At 38.5% G+C, this 20322-nt stretch overlaps 1 protein-coding gene across 1 annotated transcript; it reads left to right on the forward strand.

Annotated features, from left to right (window-relative positions):
- The first annotated feature begins 2163 nt into the window (after nt 1–2163).
- On the forward strand, nt 2164–9697 carry LOC130975719 (uncharacterized). Its single transcript, XM_057900464.1, has 8 exons — nt 2164–2270; nt 3146–3576; nt 3729–3823; nt 5726–5844; nt 7205–7558; nt 7769–8689; nt 8794–9190; nt 9326–9697. Exons 1-8 carry the CDS (start codon nt 2164–2166, stop codon nt 9695–9697), a joined length of 2796 nt encoding a protein of 931 aa, XP_057756447.1.
- Nucleotides 9698–20322: the final 10625 nt, after the last annotated feature.

Below are 20322 nucleotides of genomic sequence, written 5' to 3' on the forward strand. Positions count from 1 at the left end.
GATTTTTGTGTGTATATTGCGTAATTTGTTGGGTGTATATGGTGTAATGTGTTGGGTGTATATGGTTGATTGTTGGGTGTATATGGCATAATTTGTTGGGTGTATATTTCTGAACTCATATAATTTAATATAGTCAATTGTTGCAAATGTTCTAATACTGCTTGTCCTTGGCTGTATATTGCTTGACATTGTAATATTGCTTGAGCTTGTATATTTATCGATATTTGAGTCAATTAAACATCATTTTGAACTGATCTCATCAAATACTTATGAAATCGGTTTGTGTGTATCTGGTTGATCTATGAGTGTATCTGACTGATATCTATGGGTGTATTTTTCATTGCAGTAAAAATAGAAGGCAAAAAACAAGCTGGAAAAAATATAAGAACAAATATATGTCTTCTATTCCATGAAATGAATCAAGACAAAGCTGAAGCCATTAGCGAAAGTCATGCAATAAGACTGTCCAAACCATCCTCATTGTTATTGAGTCCATTTTGTCAGATAGATTCTAATGATATTGACACTGATTAATGTAACTTTTATATACTCTTGTAAGAAATTGAACACATGCTGTAAATATATTTGATCCAATTATAAGTAAAAAATTTTTTCCATAATTAAACTCTCTCTGGTGTATTGAAAATGTCTGATTTACAGGTACTATAATATGAAGGAAAATATCAAACCAAATATACACCCATAACCTGACATTTTACACCCAAAGAATGTTGATTATACACCCAAACATCTATTCCCCCTGATGATTTATCCTTAAAAACCCTAAACCATAAACCCTAAACACTAAACCTTAAAAACCTAAAACCTAAACCCTAAACCCTAAACCCTAAACACTAAACCCTAAATCCTAAACCCTAAACCCTAAAACATAAACCCTAAACCCTAAACCCTAAACACTAAACATTAAAAACCTAAAACCTAAAACCTAAACCCTAAACCTAAACCCTAAACCCTAAACCCTAAAAACCTAAATCCTAAACACTAAACCCTAAACACTAAACCTTAAACCCTAAAAACCTAAGCCCTAAATCATAAACCCTAAATCACCCAACCTATTATACACCCAAATCATTGATTTTTACACCCATAAAATCTCATTTTACACCCAAGGAAAGTTAAATATACACCAGACTCTATCCCCTGATGCTTTATCCCTAAACCCTTAAACCCTAAATCCTATACCAAAATAAAAAAAAAAAACAAATAATAATTTATAACATAAACAGCAGATTTTGAAATATATATATGTAAAATGTCAAACACAAGAAAATTCAGAAATACACTCAAGAAAACTAAGGTTTACACCTATATTCTGTAACTATACACCCAAAAAACTATCCACTGCTGCTGGTTCCTTGAACTGATAATTCATAACACGTCCTTGATGGCTTGATATTGGCTAGAATTTGGATACACCACTGATACAGCATGAAAGAGGTTTAACTGGATATAATAAACCTGTAGCCTTAGTATAGTCCTTGTAAAATTTTGCAACATCTTCAAGATTTTTAAAAGTCATTCCTACCTTGGGAACAAGTTGCTCATCAACAACAGAGAGAGACTACAAAATACAACATGTTAAAAACAAGAAAATACTATAGAATTTCTGCACCTCATAAAAAAAATAACAATCAAAGTAACATACACCCAAGGACTCCTGATATACACCTGAACGACAACAAGTCAATTAAAAATAACAAAAAAAATCATAAACTGTAAATATACCCAAACTTCTCTAAAATACACCCAAACCTCCATAAAAATACACCCAAAAAGTTCTGATCTACACCCGAGCGTCTGCTATAAATTGCAGATAATTAATCAAAACTAATACATTAGATTCAATTCACAGATTATGTTCACGCATTAATTTCATAGTCTAGCTTCACAAATTATTCAGCTAGACAATCAAAATTAACTTAAACTAAATCAAACATCAGGAACTTCGTTCGATTCAAATTCAAAATCCACTTCGCTGTGATTGAGCTGACAATCTGAGATTGAATCCACTTCGCCGTGATTGTGCTAACAATCTGAGGTTGAATCATCCATTATCTTCAAAAGGACTTCAAAATTTGATTTCAGAAACCAGAAAATCAAAATAAAACGAAGCTAGCGTTACAGTTCGCAAAACTTAGGCGAATGACGAAGACCAAAGAAGTGATAAACGTAGAAGAAAGAATGATCCAAAAGACCAGGGGAGAACGCGAGAAGGAGAACGAAGAAACTTGGCAAGAGATTCGAAGAAGGTAAAGAAATCTTTTGAAGATTGGAAGAGATATATTCGCGCGTTAATTGATTTTGATTGAAACTAAAGTCTGTTATATAGCGCGTGACTTGTACGTATGAATTGGAGCGCGTTTAGGGTTTTAGTAAGTTCCACACTTGTAAGACTTGTAAATGCTAATTGCTTGTATGCTAAGATTAATTCTTAAAAATGACAATTTACAAAAAAGTCCAAAAAACACCTAATTAAACTTCATCTCCTGTTCCTTGTCCATTTAATATTTCTTTAGCAATAATCTATACATGTAGATATCTTTTTTCAATTTATAGTTCTACACAGAAAACTTTGCCGACAAAATATGAGTAGAAATAAGAGCTAACCGTGAACTCTTTGCCCTATATAAGTATACCCTGACATTTTTCTCTGTCCTCGTGTCCGTTTTTTATTGTGGGAATATTTTTCTTTCCATCCCCAATTAACACGGACATTATTCTATTTAATAAAGAGGAGTGTTATACATACAAGTCATTTAGGTAGTGTTTGTTTAGTGTTCTTGTCCATCAAAGACATGAACACGGGAGTACATGTGTGTTGTTTGTTTTGTAAGACACAAAAAAAAAAGAGAGACACGGTTACACACAAGAGTACATAAAATACGTGTATTTTGTGTCTCTCCCAAATCATGAGACACGGATTTTCATCTTGAGACACAAATTAAATTAAAATTTTGGACAAATTTATCCTTAGTTTTTTTTGAAAATTCCAGATTTATCCAAACCATTTGGCCCTTCTCTTTTCCTCTATCAGTGTCTCAACCCCCTTCTTCTTCTTTTCAGATCTTGTTCCTTCTTTCTTTCTTCTTCTTTTTTTTTCTTCTTCTTCTCCTCTCTCTCTTAGAAGTCAGACCACTGTCTCGCCTCCGGCCTTCTTCAATCTCCTTGCCGCCATTGCTAGCCACATCCCTCACTTAGAACTCCGCCGATTCAATCTCTCCTCTCACCATTGTGTTGTCTCTTTTCTGCCTCTTGCCTCTGCGCTTCTACATCTCGCCGTGTCTCCTTCCCTCCTTGTCACAGGTTTCACCGCATTGCCCCTCCCTCACCGTTTTGGACTCGCCGTCAATGTGGGTGCCTCATTTTTTTTTGCCGTCGATTGCTATTATTCCTTCATTAAGAACCGTTGCTTCTGCTCCTCCTTCTCTCTCGAAGGGTTCGGCTACGGAAGTCCAAATCCATCGTCATCCAGATTCGCCGGCGGCTTCAAGCTTCGACGGCGCTTCCCTCCACATCCTCTCTCTAGCAACGTCGTTCATCCTTTCCACAGAGAACGTCTCTGATCTTTTCCTCTTCTATTATCCCTTTATTAAAAAAAATTAAATCTGTGTATCTTATTTTACAGATATGCAACAAATTAAAATTTTGGTTGATTTTATTAAATTTAATTTAGATTGACATATGGTTGCTTTTGTATTTGGTTGAAGATTACAGTGGTATTGATGTTGATGATAACTCTAAAAGAAAGGATTGGACAAAAGTAGTGATAGAGAAAAATGATGGGGATAAAATTGATATTTTAGTAAAATTTTGAGTTGTATATTCTGTTGTGTCTAAGTTACCAAACAAGATGAAAAATTGAGTGTCTTTTTATGTCTATGTACTCATGTGTATTTGTGTCTATGTCTTTATTATTTTAAGACATCAACCAAACGCAACCTTAGTTTACAAGTTGTACAAGTTGGGAGAATCTTAACAAAAAGTACGCTGACCCATATATGATTTCTATGACTGTTTCGCGTTCCTCCTTCTCCTCCTCCTCTTTCTTCTTCTTCTCCTTTTTCTTCTCCTACTCTTCTTCTTCTTCCTCCATGAAAACGAGTTTCTTGCCAAATTTGTTCAATCTCCTTCGTGTGTTCTCTTTTTGCATTTTCATTCGTTGTTTTATTTGTGTTTATCATTGGTATTCTTGCTTCGTTTTTTTTTTTCGATTTTCATGGTTTCTGAAATCAAGCTTTGAAATTATTTTGAAGATAATGGAACTTCAGAAATACACCAAAATGATTACAGAAATACACATAACCGATTACAGAAATACACCCAAATAGTTACAGGAATTCACCCAAATGGTTATAGAAATACACCCAAAGGATTTAAAAAATATACCCAAAATTCGTTGAAGTACACCTTATGCATAATTCAGAACTCTTTCTCTTTCTCCTCCTCATCTTCTGCTGCTTCTTCTTCTTTATTTTTTTATTTCATATTCTCATAATTCTTTTTTGGAGGAAAAAATCAAACAAAGAAAAAAATACATAATGTTGCAAAATCAAAAGAAGAACGAGGAGAAACACGACGATAAAGATGAAACACTTCAAAAATGTAGAAGAAGAAGAAGAGGAGGCACGGAAAAAGAAGAAGAAGGAGAAGAAAAAGAGGAGGTATGGAGAAAGAAAAAGAAGAAAAAATAAATGACTTGTATGACTTGTATGAAAAAACACTTGTACGTAGAGAATTCCTCTTTAATAAAAACTATATTTGATAGACTTTTTAAATTTTAAAAAATAATTATGTTATTTACCCATTATAGAATGAATAAGAAGAATGATGAAGTTTTATATTTAGGTGCAATTTCCTGATGAAATGACTAGAATGATTTTTATAAGGTTTATGTCGGCTCAATTTGTTTAACTTAAAATTTAAATGAATTTGATTTTAGAGATAAAAATTTATTTATTTAAATGGGTAAAAATTTAAAATTTTATATCTTTTTAAATTTTGCTAATGAGTAATAGTTCAAATGGCATAAACTCCCCATACTCAATTAAGAGGTTGCGGGTTCGATCTCCTATTTTAATAGCTCAAATGGCATAGTTTCCCCATACTCAATTAAGAGGTTGCGGGTTCGAGTCTTATATCTTTGGTAAAAAAAAATTTTAAAATTTTAAAATTTTTATTTGATTAATTTAAAATTGGTTGCATTGGTTAGGTTTATAATTTAATTGGTAGCTGATTACGAAAATAAATAACTATGAAACAATCCAGAGAGTATAGAATATTTGATTTAGTTACTGTTCATACCCTGCCCCAATGATAAGGGCCCAGGTCCAACTAAAAGGCCTAATCCAATAGATTAAACCTTACTAAATGCCGACCTTCACATAAGAAATCGGTGTCAACCACGACTTAGTATGAAGAAGTCGGATATGAGATTAGCTGGCAGATAAACACTCATTCAAATGAGTAACCGCCCCTAAAATCTCTCTAACCACTTCATAAAGCCATATCTTAACCTCCCTAAGATAATGGGACGGTTAATATCCTAAAGATACGGCACTACTCCAACGGTGGTTATTGGCTCACCACTATAAGTACCCTGACACTCCTCAGGTATCTCTAAGCCCAATACTCTCTAGACCTGCTCACCAAGGTAGCAAAAATCGCGTCTTTACTCGTATAAACGGACGATGTTACGGGTTCGCAGGTCATTCCCGTTTCCGTTTCTACTTCCGTGCCTGGTGGAGCTGGAATTCATGGAATCGCCGTGGAAGATCGTGAAATCGTGCAATCGTGCCGTCTCCACCAGAAGAAGAGGATTTGCGGGTTTGAGACGACCCTGGCCCAACTCGAATCCCACTAAAAACTCTTCAATTTCTGTTACACTTCCTAAGCGGTTACTTATCTCTCCCCTTCTTTTTGAATTCCGACTCTCTCCCACTCTTCCACTATTCTCAATCTCTCATTGACCCATGGTATTCTGCATTTTTTTGAGGTTTTTATTCAACGATTTTACACTTTTCTTCTACTATTGTTAGCTTGTTGTCTTCTCAGTTCTTGTCAACACAACTTTATGACTGATTCCATGAGTGTGGTGGCCTCTGCATGATTCATCTCTGTTATGTGCTTGTGCGCTGCAGACCTGCGATACCTTGTACAATCTCATCCGGTAAGTACATAATAAATTAATAACATATTTAGTAATTTATCATCATTACAAATTTACAATTAAAAATATAATTAGTTTTAATTTTTTTTACCATCATTAACAACCAATAGTGATCAACGAGGTCCATTTATGATTTGGATTATTAATATTAAGACAGTTCAAGAAAATTTTGCTTTGCATGCACCAGTTTCAGCTTTTTTCTTTTCATTTTGTTATGCTCCTGATTTGTGTTACCTCTCAAAGATTCCAATATAAATAAGGAGTACCAATATAATATATATATATAGTACTGTACTCAAATATAAGAAAAGTAGAAAATGTCAACCAAACATAATTGAATTGGAATTTAGGAACTTTGTTTTTCATTTAATTTTTTGGTTCTTAAAACTTTGCTAGTTAAGTTTTTTAATTATTACTATAACCTAAATGCTTACATAATTAATTATATATTTGTTTATAAGTTTATTTATTTAAGGAGTACTAATATAATACATATACTGTGCTCAAATATAAGAAAAATAGAAAATGTCAATGAAACATAATTGGATTGGGATTTAAGAACTTTATTTTTCATTTAATTTTTTGGTTCTTAAAATTTTGCTAGTTAAGTTTTTTAATTGCTACCTACAACCTAAATGCTTACATAGTTAATTATATATTTATTTATAAGTTTATTTATTTTAAGGAGTACCAATATAATACATATATAGTACTGTGCTCAAATATAAGAAAAGTAAAAAATATCAACGAAACATAATTGGATTGGGATTTAGGAACTTTGTTTTTCATTTAATTTTTTGGTTCTTGAAACTTTACTAGTTAAGTTTTTTAATTGCTACCTACAACCTAAATGGTTACATAGTTAATTATATATTTTTTTATAAGTTTATTTATTTTAGTGTAGTGAATTTGATATGGACTACAGAATTTTCTTTTAAAAATAATGTGAATTTATTGCTACTGTGATTCTCATTTTAGATTTCATAGATTATAAATTATGTACTTCTATTTGTTTAGGTTTAATATGGCTTCAAATGCGGATAATGATAAAAATAATACTGGAGTTGAAACTGATCGTGGTTGTGCATCCAAAAAGATTGCTAAAAATACTGCAGGAAATAGGAGTGACAAAGCTTGGAAGCATGGAATTTCGGTTGATGGAGATGCCAAAAAAATAAAATGCAAGTATTGTGATAAGGTGGTGACAGGAGGAGTATATAGGTTGAAACATCATTTGGCAGGAACAAAAAAAGATGTTGAACCTTGCATGGGTGTTTCTGATGAGGTTAAAAAGGATATGTTTGATATTGTTGTTGGTTTGCAAAAAAATTTAGTTAAGAAGACAAGAGAATTTGAAGAAAAGATACAAAGTAAAGACGAAGGAGTAGAAGAAGAAGGGGATGCCTTAGTTGGTGAGAAGAGAAAGGGAAAAGAAATACAGACACCAGCAAGTCTCTTTAAGAAAAGGGGTGTGAGCACTCAAACAACAATCAACTCAATTTTTAAGAAGGGCTTAAGGGAAGAGGCGTGTGATGAAATTGCTTCGTTCATCTACAATAATGCTATTCCCTTTAATGTTGCAAGGTCTGAAGAATACCATAACATGTTTGAGAAGGTTGCCCGCCATGGATTAGGATTCAAGCCACCTTCTTATGATGAGTTAAGAGGAAAATTATTGAAGAAGAAGGTAGAGTCAACCAAACTAACATTAGAAGAACATAAAGCTGAATGGAAGAAAACTGGATGCACTATTATGACAGATGGTTGGACGGATAAAAGAAGGAGAACTATTCTCAACTTTCTTGTGAATAGTCCTAAGGGAACTGTTTTCTTGAAATCCATTAATGCTTCTGATATATGCAAAACAGCTGAAAAGATATTCAAGATGATTGATGAAGTTGTAGAGGAAGTGGGAGAAGAGAATGTGGTTCAAGTTGTAACTGATAATGCAGCTAACTACAAAAAGGCAGGACAAATGTTAATGGAAAAGAGAAAGAATCTTTATTGGACTCCTTGTGCTGCTCATTGCATTGATTTGATGCTTGAAGATTTTGAGAAGAAGCTAGATCTTCACAAAGACACCATTGCCAAAGGAAGAAAGCTAACTACTTACATATATTCTAGGACTTCTCTAATTTCCCTTTTACAACAGCATACCAAAGGAAGAGATTTGGTGAGACCAGGTATGACGCGATTTGCTACGTCCTACCTTACTTTGGGTAGTCTTAATGAGAAGAAGAATCCAATAATTAGAATGTTCATCTCGGATGAATGGAAGGAAAGCAAGTGCTCAAAGACAAGAGATGGGAAAAACATTGAAAATATTGTTTTGGATAAAACATTTTGGGGAAACATTATCCATTGCTTGAGAGGTGCTTATCCTCTTCTTCATGTGCTTCGTATAGTGGATTCAGAGGGTAAGGCAGCTATGGGATATATGTATTCTGAAATTGATCGTGCTAAAGAAAAGATTAAAGATGCTTTTCAAAGTGTTGAACTAAGGTAATAAAACTAGTAATAAGTAAATATTTTTCTCTCAGTTTTATCATTTAATTATTTACTAATTAACTAATTGTCTAATTCACTATTTTTATGTTTTTCTTTAGTTATAAACCTTTGTGGGATATTATTGATGCAAGATGGGACAAGCAACTCTTTAGGCCTTTGCATGCTGCAGGATATTATTTGAATCCACAAATTCATTATAGTCCTAATTTTAAGGTTGAGTATGATGTTAAAAAAGGACTTTATGATTGTTTGGATATACTTGTGAGAGATCCTGCACTCATTACAATTATTGATAGTCAACTTGAAGATTTCAAGAGTAAGGCTAAATTTTTTGGTAGAGATGTTGCCAAGAATGCTCTCAAAACTAAAACACCCTCACAATGGTGGGATTCTTATGGAGATGAACATCCAGAACTTCAAAAGTTTGCTATCCGTGTCTTAAGTTTGACTTGTAGTTCATCAGGATGTGAGCGCAATTGGAGTGCTTTTGAGATGGTAAACTTTTAATTTGATATTAACTTAGGAATTTATTTTCTAAATTATAGAATTAGTTAATTATTCAATTCCATTTTTTTTAATTATCATATGTTAATATATTAAATAAATTCTTGTAAATTTTGATATTATTAGGTTCACACGAAAAGAAGAAATCGTTTGAAGACAAGCACAATGAATGATGTTGTTTTTGTGATGACTAATTCAAGATTGGCAAGGAAGAAGCCATCAAGAAATACTGCTGATTATAGCCTTGAAGACTTGGATTCAGATGAAGAATGGATTGTGGAAGATGAAAATATAATGGAAAATATGGAAGAATTTGACACACAAAATGATGTAAACTTAGCCCCTCAAGAAGATAGAGGTAAAGATGGGGGTCCTTTGATTGATTTGGAGATTCCTCTTTTTGATGATGATGCTTTCAATGAGCTTCTCAACTTTTCTCCTAATGAAAATCAAAATGTTGGAGAACATGATGATCATGACGTTAATAAATTGCTTTAGTCTTTATATTTTTTAGTATGATGTTATGTTATCTATTTTATATTTGTGATGTTACATATTATTATTTTGAATTTCAGACTTGTGGTTAGTTTATATTTTTATCTTTGAACTTTACAAATGTTACATTTTATTATATATTTATGCTACTTTATCTTTATTTTATCATTATGTTATTATTTATGATAATTTTGTCAAATTTAAATTCTCATTTTTTTTAATTATTTAATTTTATCATATTATATTACTCTTATAATTGATATTGATAAATTTATATAATTGGTAGAATCTTACGTTCCGTTTTACGATTTTACGCTTTACGATTTTTAATTAATTTTTCGATTCTATGTAAAATCTCGATTTTCGCTACCTTGCTGCTCACACTCTTGCTAACTTAGGCATCGGAGTGTCTTTGCAGGTACCATCCCCCATTCACTCACGCGCGCAAGTCGGACGGAGCCTCCCGAGTTGCAGATTCATTCGGAGTTCTCCCCCTTTATACACTTGGGCCACTCAACGCCATCCATTCCATTTATCTCCGGTTACCCACCGTAACATTGGCGCCGTTGCCGGGGACCCGAGAGATCATCCATTGATGGCGGACAGATCCCACGAAGAAGGCCGTGCGGAAACAGATTCTGAACAAGAGAATCTAGACACGGGTAATGACAATGAAGACCTGGCCCAACACCAGGAAGATAACAACCAACATAGAGAGGGTACCTCCGGAGTGAAGAATCCAAAGGTAAATTTCTCAGATGGGCGCGAATCAGAAAAAGGCGGACCATCCCACGTAGCTGAATTAATGGGATTAGTCCATAGCCGCCTTGAGCAATTGGAGCAAGAGCGGGAGAAACAGAAAGAAACTGAGAGGTACCTCAAAGAGGAGATGGAGCGGCGAAAAGAGTTAGAAAGAAAACTCTTACAGCTGGAATCCTCCCTCAAGGGTCACAACTCCCGCGACGAACAAGAAGACCAACTCTCGGGTGGAGAGGATCCCTTCAGCGAGGACATAATGAGGGCAAAAGTTCCGAGAAACTTCAAAAGCCCGGATATGGACCTCTACGATGGGACCACAGACCCGAAGCATCATCGAAGCAACTTCAAAAGTCGGATGTATCTAGCTGATGCCTCCGACGCTACGAGATGCAAAGCTTTCCCGACCACTTTATCGAAAGCAGCGATGAAGTGGTTCGACAGCCTTCCCCCGAGATCAATCACCAGCTTTGAGGACCTCTCGAGGAAGTTTTTGATGAGGTTCTCGATTCAAAAAGACAAGGTAAAACATGCACCGAGCCTCCTGGGAATAAAACAGGAGGTCGGAGAATCTTTACGAGCCTATATGGAAAGGTTCAATAAGGCATGTTTGGAGATCCAAGACCTGCCCACAGAGGCAGTCATAATGGGGCTAGTCAATGGGCTCAGAGAAGGTCCCTTCTCACAATCCATATCTAAAAGGCACCCCGTTTCGCTAAGTGATGTACAAGAAAGGGCTGAAAAGTACATCAACATGGAAGAGAATGCAAAATTAAGAGACCTGAGTTGGCGACCTAGACCCCCTCCCTCATCTAAGGAGAGAGAAAGGGAAGCCAAGAAGAAGGAAGAACTCGGTCTCGAGAGGCCCAGGAAATATCACTCTTATACTCCTCTCAAAACTTCTATAGTGGATGTATACAGAGAGATTTGCCACACTGAAAGGCTGCCACCCCCTAGACCTATTAAAAACAAAAAAGGGGGAAGCCGCAGCGATTACTGCGAGTACCATAAAATATATGGTCACTCCACCAACGATTGTTACGACCTCAAAAATGTGATAGAAAAGCTGGCTAGGGAAGGTCGGCTTGATAGATATCTCATGGAAAGGTCGGACACTCACGGAAAGAGAAAGCGAGATGATATGGATAGAAGAGATCCACCACCGCAGACTCCAGAGAGACATATTCATATGATCTCAGGAGGATTCGCGGGAGGAGGGCTCACTAAATCCTCTCGCAAAAGACATCTCAAGAGAGTCTATCAAGTCGGGGAAGAGTCACCCGACCTCCCCACCATTTCATTTACAAAAGAAGATGGGCAAGGGATAATTCCCGGGCATGATGATCCCGTGGTGATAACTATGATCCTAGCCAATGTCCATCTCCACAGAACCCTAGTAGACCAAGGAAGCTCGGCGGACATCCTTTTCAAGCCCGCCTTCGACAAGCTAGGGTTAGATGAAAAAGAGTTGAGAGCTTACCCCGACACCTTATATGGATTAGGGGATACGCCAATAAAGCCACTAGGATTCTTGCCCCTTCACACCACTTTTGGAAGAGGGGAAAAATCAAGGACTCTGAGCATAGACTTCATAGTCATTGATGAAGGGTCAGCCTATAATGCCTTAATCGGCAGAACTACCCTTAATCGCCTCGGGGCAGTGGTATCCACTCCCCACCTTTGCATGAAATTCCCGACCCCAGCGGGAATAGCAACGGTGAGGGAAGACCAAAAATTGGCAAGAAAATGCTACAATGAAAGCCTAAATCTGAGAGGAAAAGGCAAAGAAGTCCACACCATAGAGCTCGGCGGCACAAGAGCCAGAGAAGAGCTGCGACCCCAACTGGGAGGAAAAACCAAGGAGATACAAGTCGGTAAAGAGGAAGGAAAGAACACTTACATAGGAGCCAATCTAGGGAAAACCCTAAAACAAAGGTTGGCTGAACTCCTGAGAGCTAATTCCGACCTCTTCGCATGGAAGCCTTCTGACATGCCCGGGATTGATCCCGAACTCATGTCCCACAGGCTCTCGGTTTACCCGGGATCCCGACCTGTACAACAAAGAAGACGCAAACTCGGCCCGAAACGAGCCCTAATAGTAGAAGAACAAGTACAAGCCCTCTTGGAAGCCGGCTTTATTAGAGAGGTCGAGTACCCAACATGGCTAGCCAATGTGGTGTTAGTCAAAAAACAGAATGGCAAATGGAGAATGTGCGTCGACTATACCGACTTGAATAAGGCATGTCCTAAGGACCCTTATCCCTTACCAAGTATTGACGCCCTGGTAGATTCCAGCTCGGGGTACCAGTACTTATCATTCATGGACGCCTACTCGGGATATAACCAAATCCCGATGTACGAGCCCGACCAAGAGAAAACATCTTTCATCACACCGAGGGCAAACTATTGCTACGTGGTCATGCCATTCGGATTAAAGAATGCAGGAGCCACATACCAACGGTTGATGAATAAAGTGTTTTCCCCCCACCTAGGGAGCTTGATGGAAGTATACGTCGACGACATGCTAGTAAAGACCAAGGAAGAAGTCGACCTCATAACAGACCTCTCACAAGTCTTTGACACCATAAGGTCGCATGGGATGAGACTAAATCCTGCAAAATGCGCCTTCGCGGTTGAAGCAGGAAAATTTCTAGGATTCATGCTAACACAAAGAGGGATTGAGGCCAATCCCGATAAATGCAGAGCAATCCTAGAGATGAAGAGCCCGACTTGTTTGAGAGAGGTTCAACAGCTCAATGGCCAACTTGCAGCCCTCTCCAGATTTTTGGCAGGATCGGCACTAAAATCCCTTCCACTATTTTCCTTATTAAGGAAGGGATGCCAATTCGAATGGACTCCGGAATGCGAGAAGGCGTTCCAAGAGTTCAAAAAGTTCTTAAGCCAACCTCCTATCTTAACCCGACCAACACCAGGGAAAGACCTCGTCCTATACCTATCCGTAGCAAACAGGGCTGTCTCGTCAGCCCTGATAAGAGAAGATGAGGTCGGACAACACCCGGTCTACTTTATCAGTAAAGTCCTACAAGGCCCTGAACTAAGGTACCACAAACTAGAAAAGTTTGCCTACTCCTTAGTGATAGCCTCACGAAGGTTACGACCTTACTTCCAGGCTCATACAATAAGAGTCCGCACAAACCAACCCATGAAGCAAATCCTCCAAAAGACGGATGTTGCAGGGAGAATGGTTCAATGGGCGATAGAGCTCTCCGAGTTCGATTTGAGATATGAAACTCGAACAGCAATTAAAGCCCAATGCCTCGCCGACTTCGTTGCAGAATATGCAGGAGAACAAGAGGAAAAGCCGACTACATGGGAACTCTATGTAGACGGATCCTCCAACAAAACAGGGAGCGGCGCAGGCATAATACTGGTAGATGAAAAAGGAACCCAAATAGAGGTCTCCTTAAAATTTGAATTTCCGGCTTCAAACAATCAGGCAGAATATGAAGCCTTGATAGCCGGATTAAAGTTGGCAGAAGAAGTCGGTGCTACAAAGGTGATGATCTACAGCGATTCACAGGTGGTGACCTCCCAAATAAGCGGAGAGTATCAGGCAAAGGACCCCAATATGAAGAGGTACTTAGAAAAAACCTTGGAGCACCTTGGGCACTTTGCGGAAACCGAGGTCAAACACATAACTCGGGATCTAAATAGCAGAGCGGATGCCCTATCCAAGTTGGCAAGTACCAAACCAGGAGGAAACAACAGAAGCTTGATTCAAGAAACCCTCCAAGAGCCCTCGGTATCCAAAACAGAAGATAGACAAGAGGCACTTGAGGTAGTCGGTTTAAACCTCGGATGGATGAATCCCTTAGTCGAATACCTAAAATTCGACATCCTCCCTAAAGAGGAAAAAGAAGCTAAAAAGATCCGAAGGGAAGCACAGCATTATACTTTGGTGAGAAATGTCCTTTACAGAAGAGGGATATCAACACCATTGCTAAAATGCGTACCGACCTCAAGAACCACCGAGGTGCTGGAAGAAATACATAGTGGGATCTGCGGAAACCATCTAGGAGCAAAATCACTCGCCAGGAAAGTAATCCGAGCAGGATTCTATTGGCCGACCTTGCAAAAAGATGCCACAGAGTTTGTGAAAAAATGTCAACCATGTCAGATGCATGCAAATTTCCACGTAGCTCCACCAGAAGAGCTCATCAGTATCACTTCTCCCTGGCCCTTTGCAAAATGGGGAATGGATTTGTTAGGTCCTTTTCCCCAAGCACCAGGACAAGTCAAATACTTGATCGTGGGAATAGATTACTTCACAAAGTGGATAGAAGCAGAACCATTAGCCACTATCACCGCTCAAAGAAGTCACAGGTTCCTCTACAAAAACATCATCACAAGGTATGGAATACCTCATTCCATCACTACAGACAATGGAACCCAATTTACCGATGCCACCTTCAGAAATCTAGTAGCCAGTCTGAAAATCAAGCACCAGTTCACCTCGGTGGAACACCCACAAGCCAATGGGCAAGCCGAGGCAGTTAACAAGGTCATACTGGCAGGATTAAAGAAAAGACTACAGGAAGCAAAGGGAGCTTGGGCTGAAGAGCTCCCTCAAGTGTTATGGGCTTATAGGACAACTCCTCAATCCGCCACAGGAGAAACACCCTTCCGACTAGTCTATGGCGTAGAAGCCATGATTCCAATAGAAATCAATGAGCAAAGCCCAAGGGTAATTCTCCACGACGAGGTCGGAAATATACGGGGACACAAAGAGGAGCTCGACTTGCTCCCCGAAGTCTGAGAAGGTGCCCAGATAAGAGAAGCGGCGTTGAAGCAAAGAATGACTACAAGGTACAACAAAAAAGTCATTCGAAGAACATTCGCTCCCGATGATTTGGTCTTAATAAGAAACGACATTGGAGTCAACAAATCGGGAGAAGGAAAGCTCGCCGCAAATTGGAAGGGACCATACAAAATCAAAGAAGTATTAGGGAAAGGTTATTATAAAGTAACCGACCTGAACGGCACTGAGCTACCAAGGTCGTGGCATGCTTGTAATATGAAAAGGTACTACAGTTAAAAGCGAACTCTACTCCCTGATGTACTCTTTTCCCAACTTCATGATTTTTTCCCAAAGGGTTTTTTCTGGAGAAGGGTTTTTAACGAGGCATCATAGTAGAGACTAAGGGAAAACTAGGCCATCAAGACCCTTAGTAGCAAAAGAAGGTACCTCCCCAATTAATAAAGTTCTTTTTCATTCATAATATCTCTTATAATATCCTTCTTTATTTTTCTAAGTCTTTCTACGAAACGCGCCGACTTAAGCTCGACAAAACGTGAAAATCCCATGAATCGACCTAGATGGTCGTCAGGATAAAACGACGAGGTACAAGTCGGCGTAAAGAGGTTATATGAGTCGATCGTAAAAACTCGGAACCAATCCGACTCATAAGTCGAAACGAGATTCCGAGTACTAAACTCGGAAACACTTCGATTCATAAATCGGAGTATAATACCGAGTAGAAGAAAAACGCATCGCAAAAATAACCTAAGTCATAAGAACTCGCTAAAACAAAGTTGAGTATAAGGGATAACAAAAAGAGATAGGAAAACCTAGGAAGAAGTTTAAAGGATGTCCCAAAAGTCCTTAAAACGAAAAACAAACAAGCCAAAGAGAAAAGGTTTTCGAGAAAAAGCTAAGGGGAATTCAGAAAAGCATACACGCACAAGGTAACTTAAAATCCTTATCCAAAAAAGGGTATTTATTTTGTTAGATCAAAACCCTTATTCAAAAAAGGGCACTGGCCAAAGTATTTTGTTAACGGCCTTAAGAGGCCAAAAGAAATTGTTCAAGCGTCACCAAACAACATGAAAATAAGTTTAAAAAAGGGGGGACCCACAGGCCGAGCCCCCATATAGCCAGAAAAAATAAAGTTATCTTTTCAAAGGAGTAGAGGAATCATCACCGCCAGACTCAGGAGGGGCGTCGCCAGGACCAGTCGGAGGAACGGAGGAAGAACTCGGAGCATCTTTAGAACGAGGAGGAGACTCAATAATCCTCTGCCCTCGAGTCTCCAGATCTGATTCAGAAACAAACTCGGGGACAGGAGGATCAACGATGGCGCCATCAATAACTACCTTATCAGGATGTAAAGGAGAAAGATCCAAGTCGGGAGCGATAACTCTGACTTGTTCCAGGAAAATTCTCCAAGACTCCTCGGCCCCATCAGCAATAGAGTCCTCCAACTCGGCGTATGCGTTCCGAGAATTCAGCAAGTCCTTCCTCACAGCCACAATATCTTGAAATAAACTGTGGTAGCTGTCTTGTGCTGTTTTCCTCAAATTCGCCTCCAAAGTACATTGAGCTCGCAGCTTACCCTCCTCCTCCCTAAGGTGATCCCTCTCCTTCCTCAATTTATCTCTCTCCTCCTTCAACTCCTTCTCATGTTTTTCAAAAATAAGGAGCCTCCCCTCCAACTCCTCAACCTTTGAGGTTGCCCCCAAAGAGCTGAGGGGAGTCTTCTCAAAAATGTCTAAAAGTTTGCCACAAACACCCGCCGCCCTAAAACTCTCCTCGGCCATGGTGGTAAGGTGGTTTCGAACAGAAACATCATCCATACTTATAAAAGGATAGATGTTCTTTCGGACGAACGCAAGAGCATCCGCCTTAACCCCACCATCAAAAGAAGAAGAGCCAGACTCTGAAGTCTTGCGCTTCTTCTTCTCTGGCTCAGAAAGAAGTTGGGCAGGGGGGAGTGGCCGAGATAAGGTTGAAGAAGAAATTACAATAGGTTGGGAGGGAGTGCCTATATTCTTAGGAGGAGGAGGAGGAGGAGGGGGAGAGGTGATCGCCCGGGCACCACCAGATCTAGCTCGGGACTTCGCCTTAGCCTCCTGCACTCTTTGATAAGCCTCATGAGCATTCTTCCTTGCCATATCTATAAGAAAACAGCTAACAAAAGTTACAAGTCGGTAACACTCAAGTCAGTAGAAACAAGTCGGAAGTATAAAAAACCATTCACTACCTATTTGCGACCGAACGAAAGTCGGCGTCCCCTGGAGGATCTTCCTAGTATCCAAGTATGGGGCCCTCCCCCACGTTTCTCGGAAAAACCCCACAATGGCCGCCTCCACCTCGTCCAGGTCATCTGGACCATACTTTTCACAAGGGGAGGCCGCCAACCAATAAAGGGGAAAGCGAGGGGAAGAGTGCTCATCAAGGAAGAAGGGATGGTGACCCTCTACAGCTTGTACTTTGAAAAAATAGTTTTTGAAGTCATGAAAGGATTCGTCAAAGAGGGTGAAAATCCTCCGACCTTGTATGGCCCGGAAGGACACCCATTGCTGTTTGTTGTTTAGCCCACTAAAGGGCTTAGTCATATGAAAAAGAAAGAAGAAAATCCTCAAAGAGGTCGGAAAGTCCAGAGCGTGACTAATAAATTGATAAATCTTCAGAAAACCCCAAGAATTGGGGTGAAGTTGAGTAGGGGCAACTCTACAGTGGTGCAAAACAGATATTTCGAAATCCGAGAAAGGAAGAAAAACACCCAAGCGGGTGATCATACATTCATACATAAAGAAAAAATGAGGGGCCGCCTCATTAACTCTCCCAAAACAAACCCGGTCTTCCGGACCCGGGGCTATCAGTTCGTATTTTGGCTGGTCCTCCTCTGAAGTACAAAGCCGGTGATGAGTACGAAGATGAGTGATAAACTCAGCATCGACCAGGGGTTCCTCCCCAAGGACAGTGTCATCAACCCACAGAGAAAGAACATCTACGGAAGCCATTTTTTATATATAAAGAAAAGTGGCAGAAACCTACAAAAGGAAAAAAGAAAAAGAAAAATAAAAAAACACGGCCCCTAAAGAGGAGAGATACGAAGCTAGAATCTACAGGCCAACCTATCCACTCACAATACAAAACATGCAAACATAAGGCATGACATGGAAGAAACAAAACTAACCTTTATCCGAAGAAATGAAGGCTGGAGAGAACGGAAACCTTCGAACACAAGAATGCAACACGAGCAAGGAAAGAAAAAGTTTGAAAGATTGCAGAAACGGAAAAATGAAAGAAAGGGAAAACATTTATAAACATACTAAGGGGCATAATGGTAAAAACGAAGCAGTCATTAATGTGATTGCACCATTACCAAAGCCCTCAATCCCTAAGCGCTTCCTCAACGGACACGACGTTTGAATTGACGTAACTGTCAGAAACAAAAGGTCGTGAAAATCACGTCGGTTTCAAAACCCGTGAAAGTCGACTACGAACCCGAGTTAAATACTTGAACCCAAGCCTTAAAAAAAGATATTGGGCTCAAGTAGGGGCACTGTTCATACCCTGGCCCAATGATAAGGGCCCAGGTCCAACTAAAAGGCCTAATCCAATAGATTAAACCTTACTAAATGCCGACCTTCACATAAGAAATCGGTGTCAACCACGACTTAGTATGAAGAAGTCGGATATGAGATTAGCTGGCAGATAAACACTCATTCAAATGAGTAACCGCCCCTAAAATCTCTCTAACCACTTCATAAAGCCATATCTTAACCTCCCTAAGATAATGGGATGGTTAATATCCTAAAGATACGGCACTACTCCAACGGTGGTTATTGGCTCACCACTATAAGTACCCTGACACTCCTCAGGTATCTCTAAGCCCAATACTCTCTAGACCTGCTCACACTCTTGCTAACTTAGGCATCGGAGTGTCTTTGCAGGTACCACCCCCCATTCACTCACGCGCGCAAGTCGGACGGAGCCTCCCGAGTTGCAGATTCATTCGGAGTTCTCCCCCTTTATACACTTGGGCCACTCAACGCCATCCATTCCATTTATCTCCGGTTACCCACCGTAACAGTTACTATTTAATGTTTGGAGCTTTTATGGTAGAAAAAGTATATTTAGTACCTTTAAATACTAGGCATAGTTTAAAATTATTAAAAATTATATGGATAAATTTATAATATTAATTTAATTATTTAAAAAAATTGAAGAAGATAAGTGTTTTGATACCGTGCATGTTAATGTCAACAACCTCTAGTTTTCATGGCGGTCATTCTCTTCATTCTCTAGCATTGCTTTGAGAACATCCTTTTTTATTTTGTTACTGCCAGCTCCTCCTCCACCTTATTCTACAACACCATCCATTTCTCCTTTTTTTCACTTCAAATGGAGAGCAAGCAAATTAAATTTGAGTTTAAACGAAAACTGAATTAACGAATTTCTAATCATCAATTTTAAATTTAAATTTTTTTCAACAGATCTCATTGGATTCTTTTTGAAACTCTTCAATAATAACAATAATAATAATAATAATCCAATTACATTGAGAAGTTTTTGAAAACTATAAATAAAAAAGAGAGTCAGTGAAGTTTGATTTTCGCCGTTCTTTATCAACGGCACAAAACGTGCCAACAAAGTTGAAGTTTTGTTGCTTCCGTCGTGAAAGACATCCAAAAAATATTTTAAAAGAAGTACGTTTGGAATATGAAAAAGAAACACTTGTGTAGTGTTTAAATGAATTGGGACTAAAATTTTAGAACGGCAGCAAGAAATAACTATGGAGCAACGATAAAATAGATTTTTCGTTCAAGATGAAAAGATTGTTGATGCTTCAGAAAGCGGGCCGCTCATAATGTTTGGTGGAATTGTGGTTCTGACTAATATGATGAAAGCTGAATTAATGTAATTTAACAAATTCTAATATAATATACAAATGCACTAATCTATTATATCTATCTACTATATATTTCTAATTTTAAGGTCAAAATGTGACACATGTCACTCTTTCATTGCAATTGAAATTAATTTTTTCCCTCCAAAATTAAAGAACTCTCCCTTCTTCTCTCTTCCTTTTTCTATCTCTCTCATTTTTTCACTCACTTTATCT

The sequence above is a fragment of the Arachis stenosperma genome, chromosome 4 (assembly GCF_014773155.1).
Source record: "Arachis stenosperma cultivar V10309 chromosome 4, arast.V10309.gnm1.PFL2, whole genome shotgun sequence".
NCBI classification, from domain to species: Eukaryota; Viridiplantae; Streptophyta; class Magnoliopsida; order Fabales; family Fabaceae; genus Arachis; species Arachis stenosperma.

Bases quoted from the DNA above. Each gene is read 5' to 3' on its own strand.
- LOC130975719 (XM_057900464.1), top strand. From the start codon at position 2,164: ATGACGAAGACCAAAGAAGTGATAAACGTAGAAGAAAGAATGATCCAA. The intron at 7,559-7,768 runs TAAAGACGAAGG...CTTTAATGTTGC, and splicing joins TTTGAAGAAAAGATACAAAG to AAGGTCTGAAGAATACCATA. The intron at 9,191-9,325 runs GTAAACTTTTAA...TGATATTATTAG, and splicing joins ATTGGAGTGCTTTTGAGATG to GTTCACACGAAAAGAAGAAA.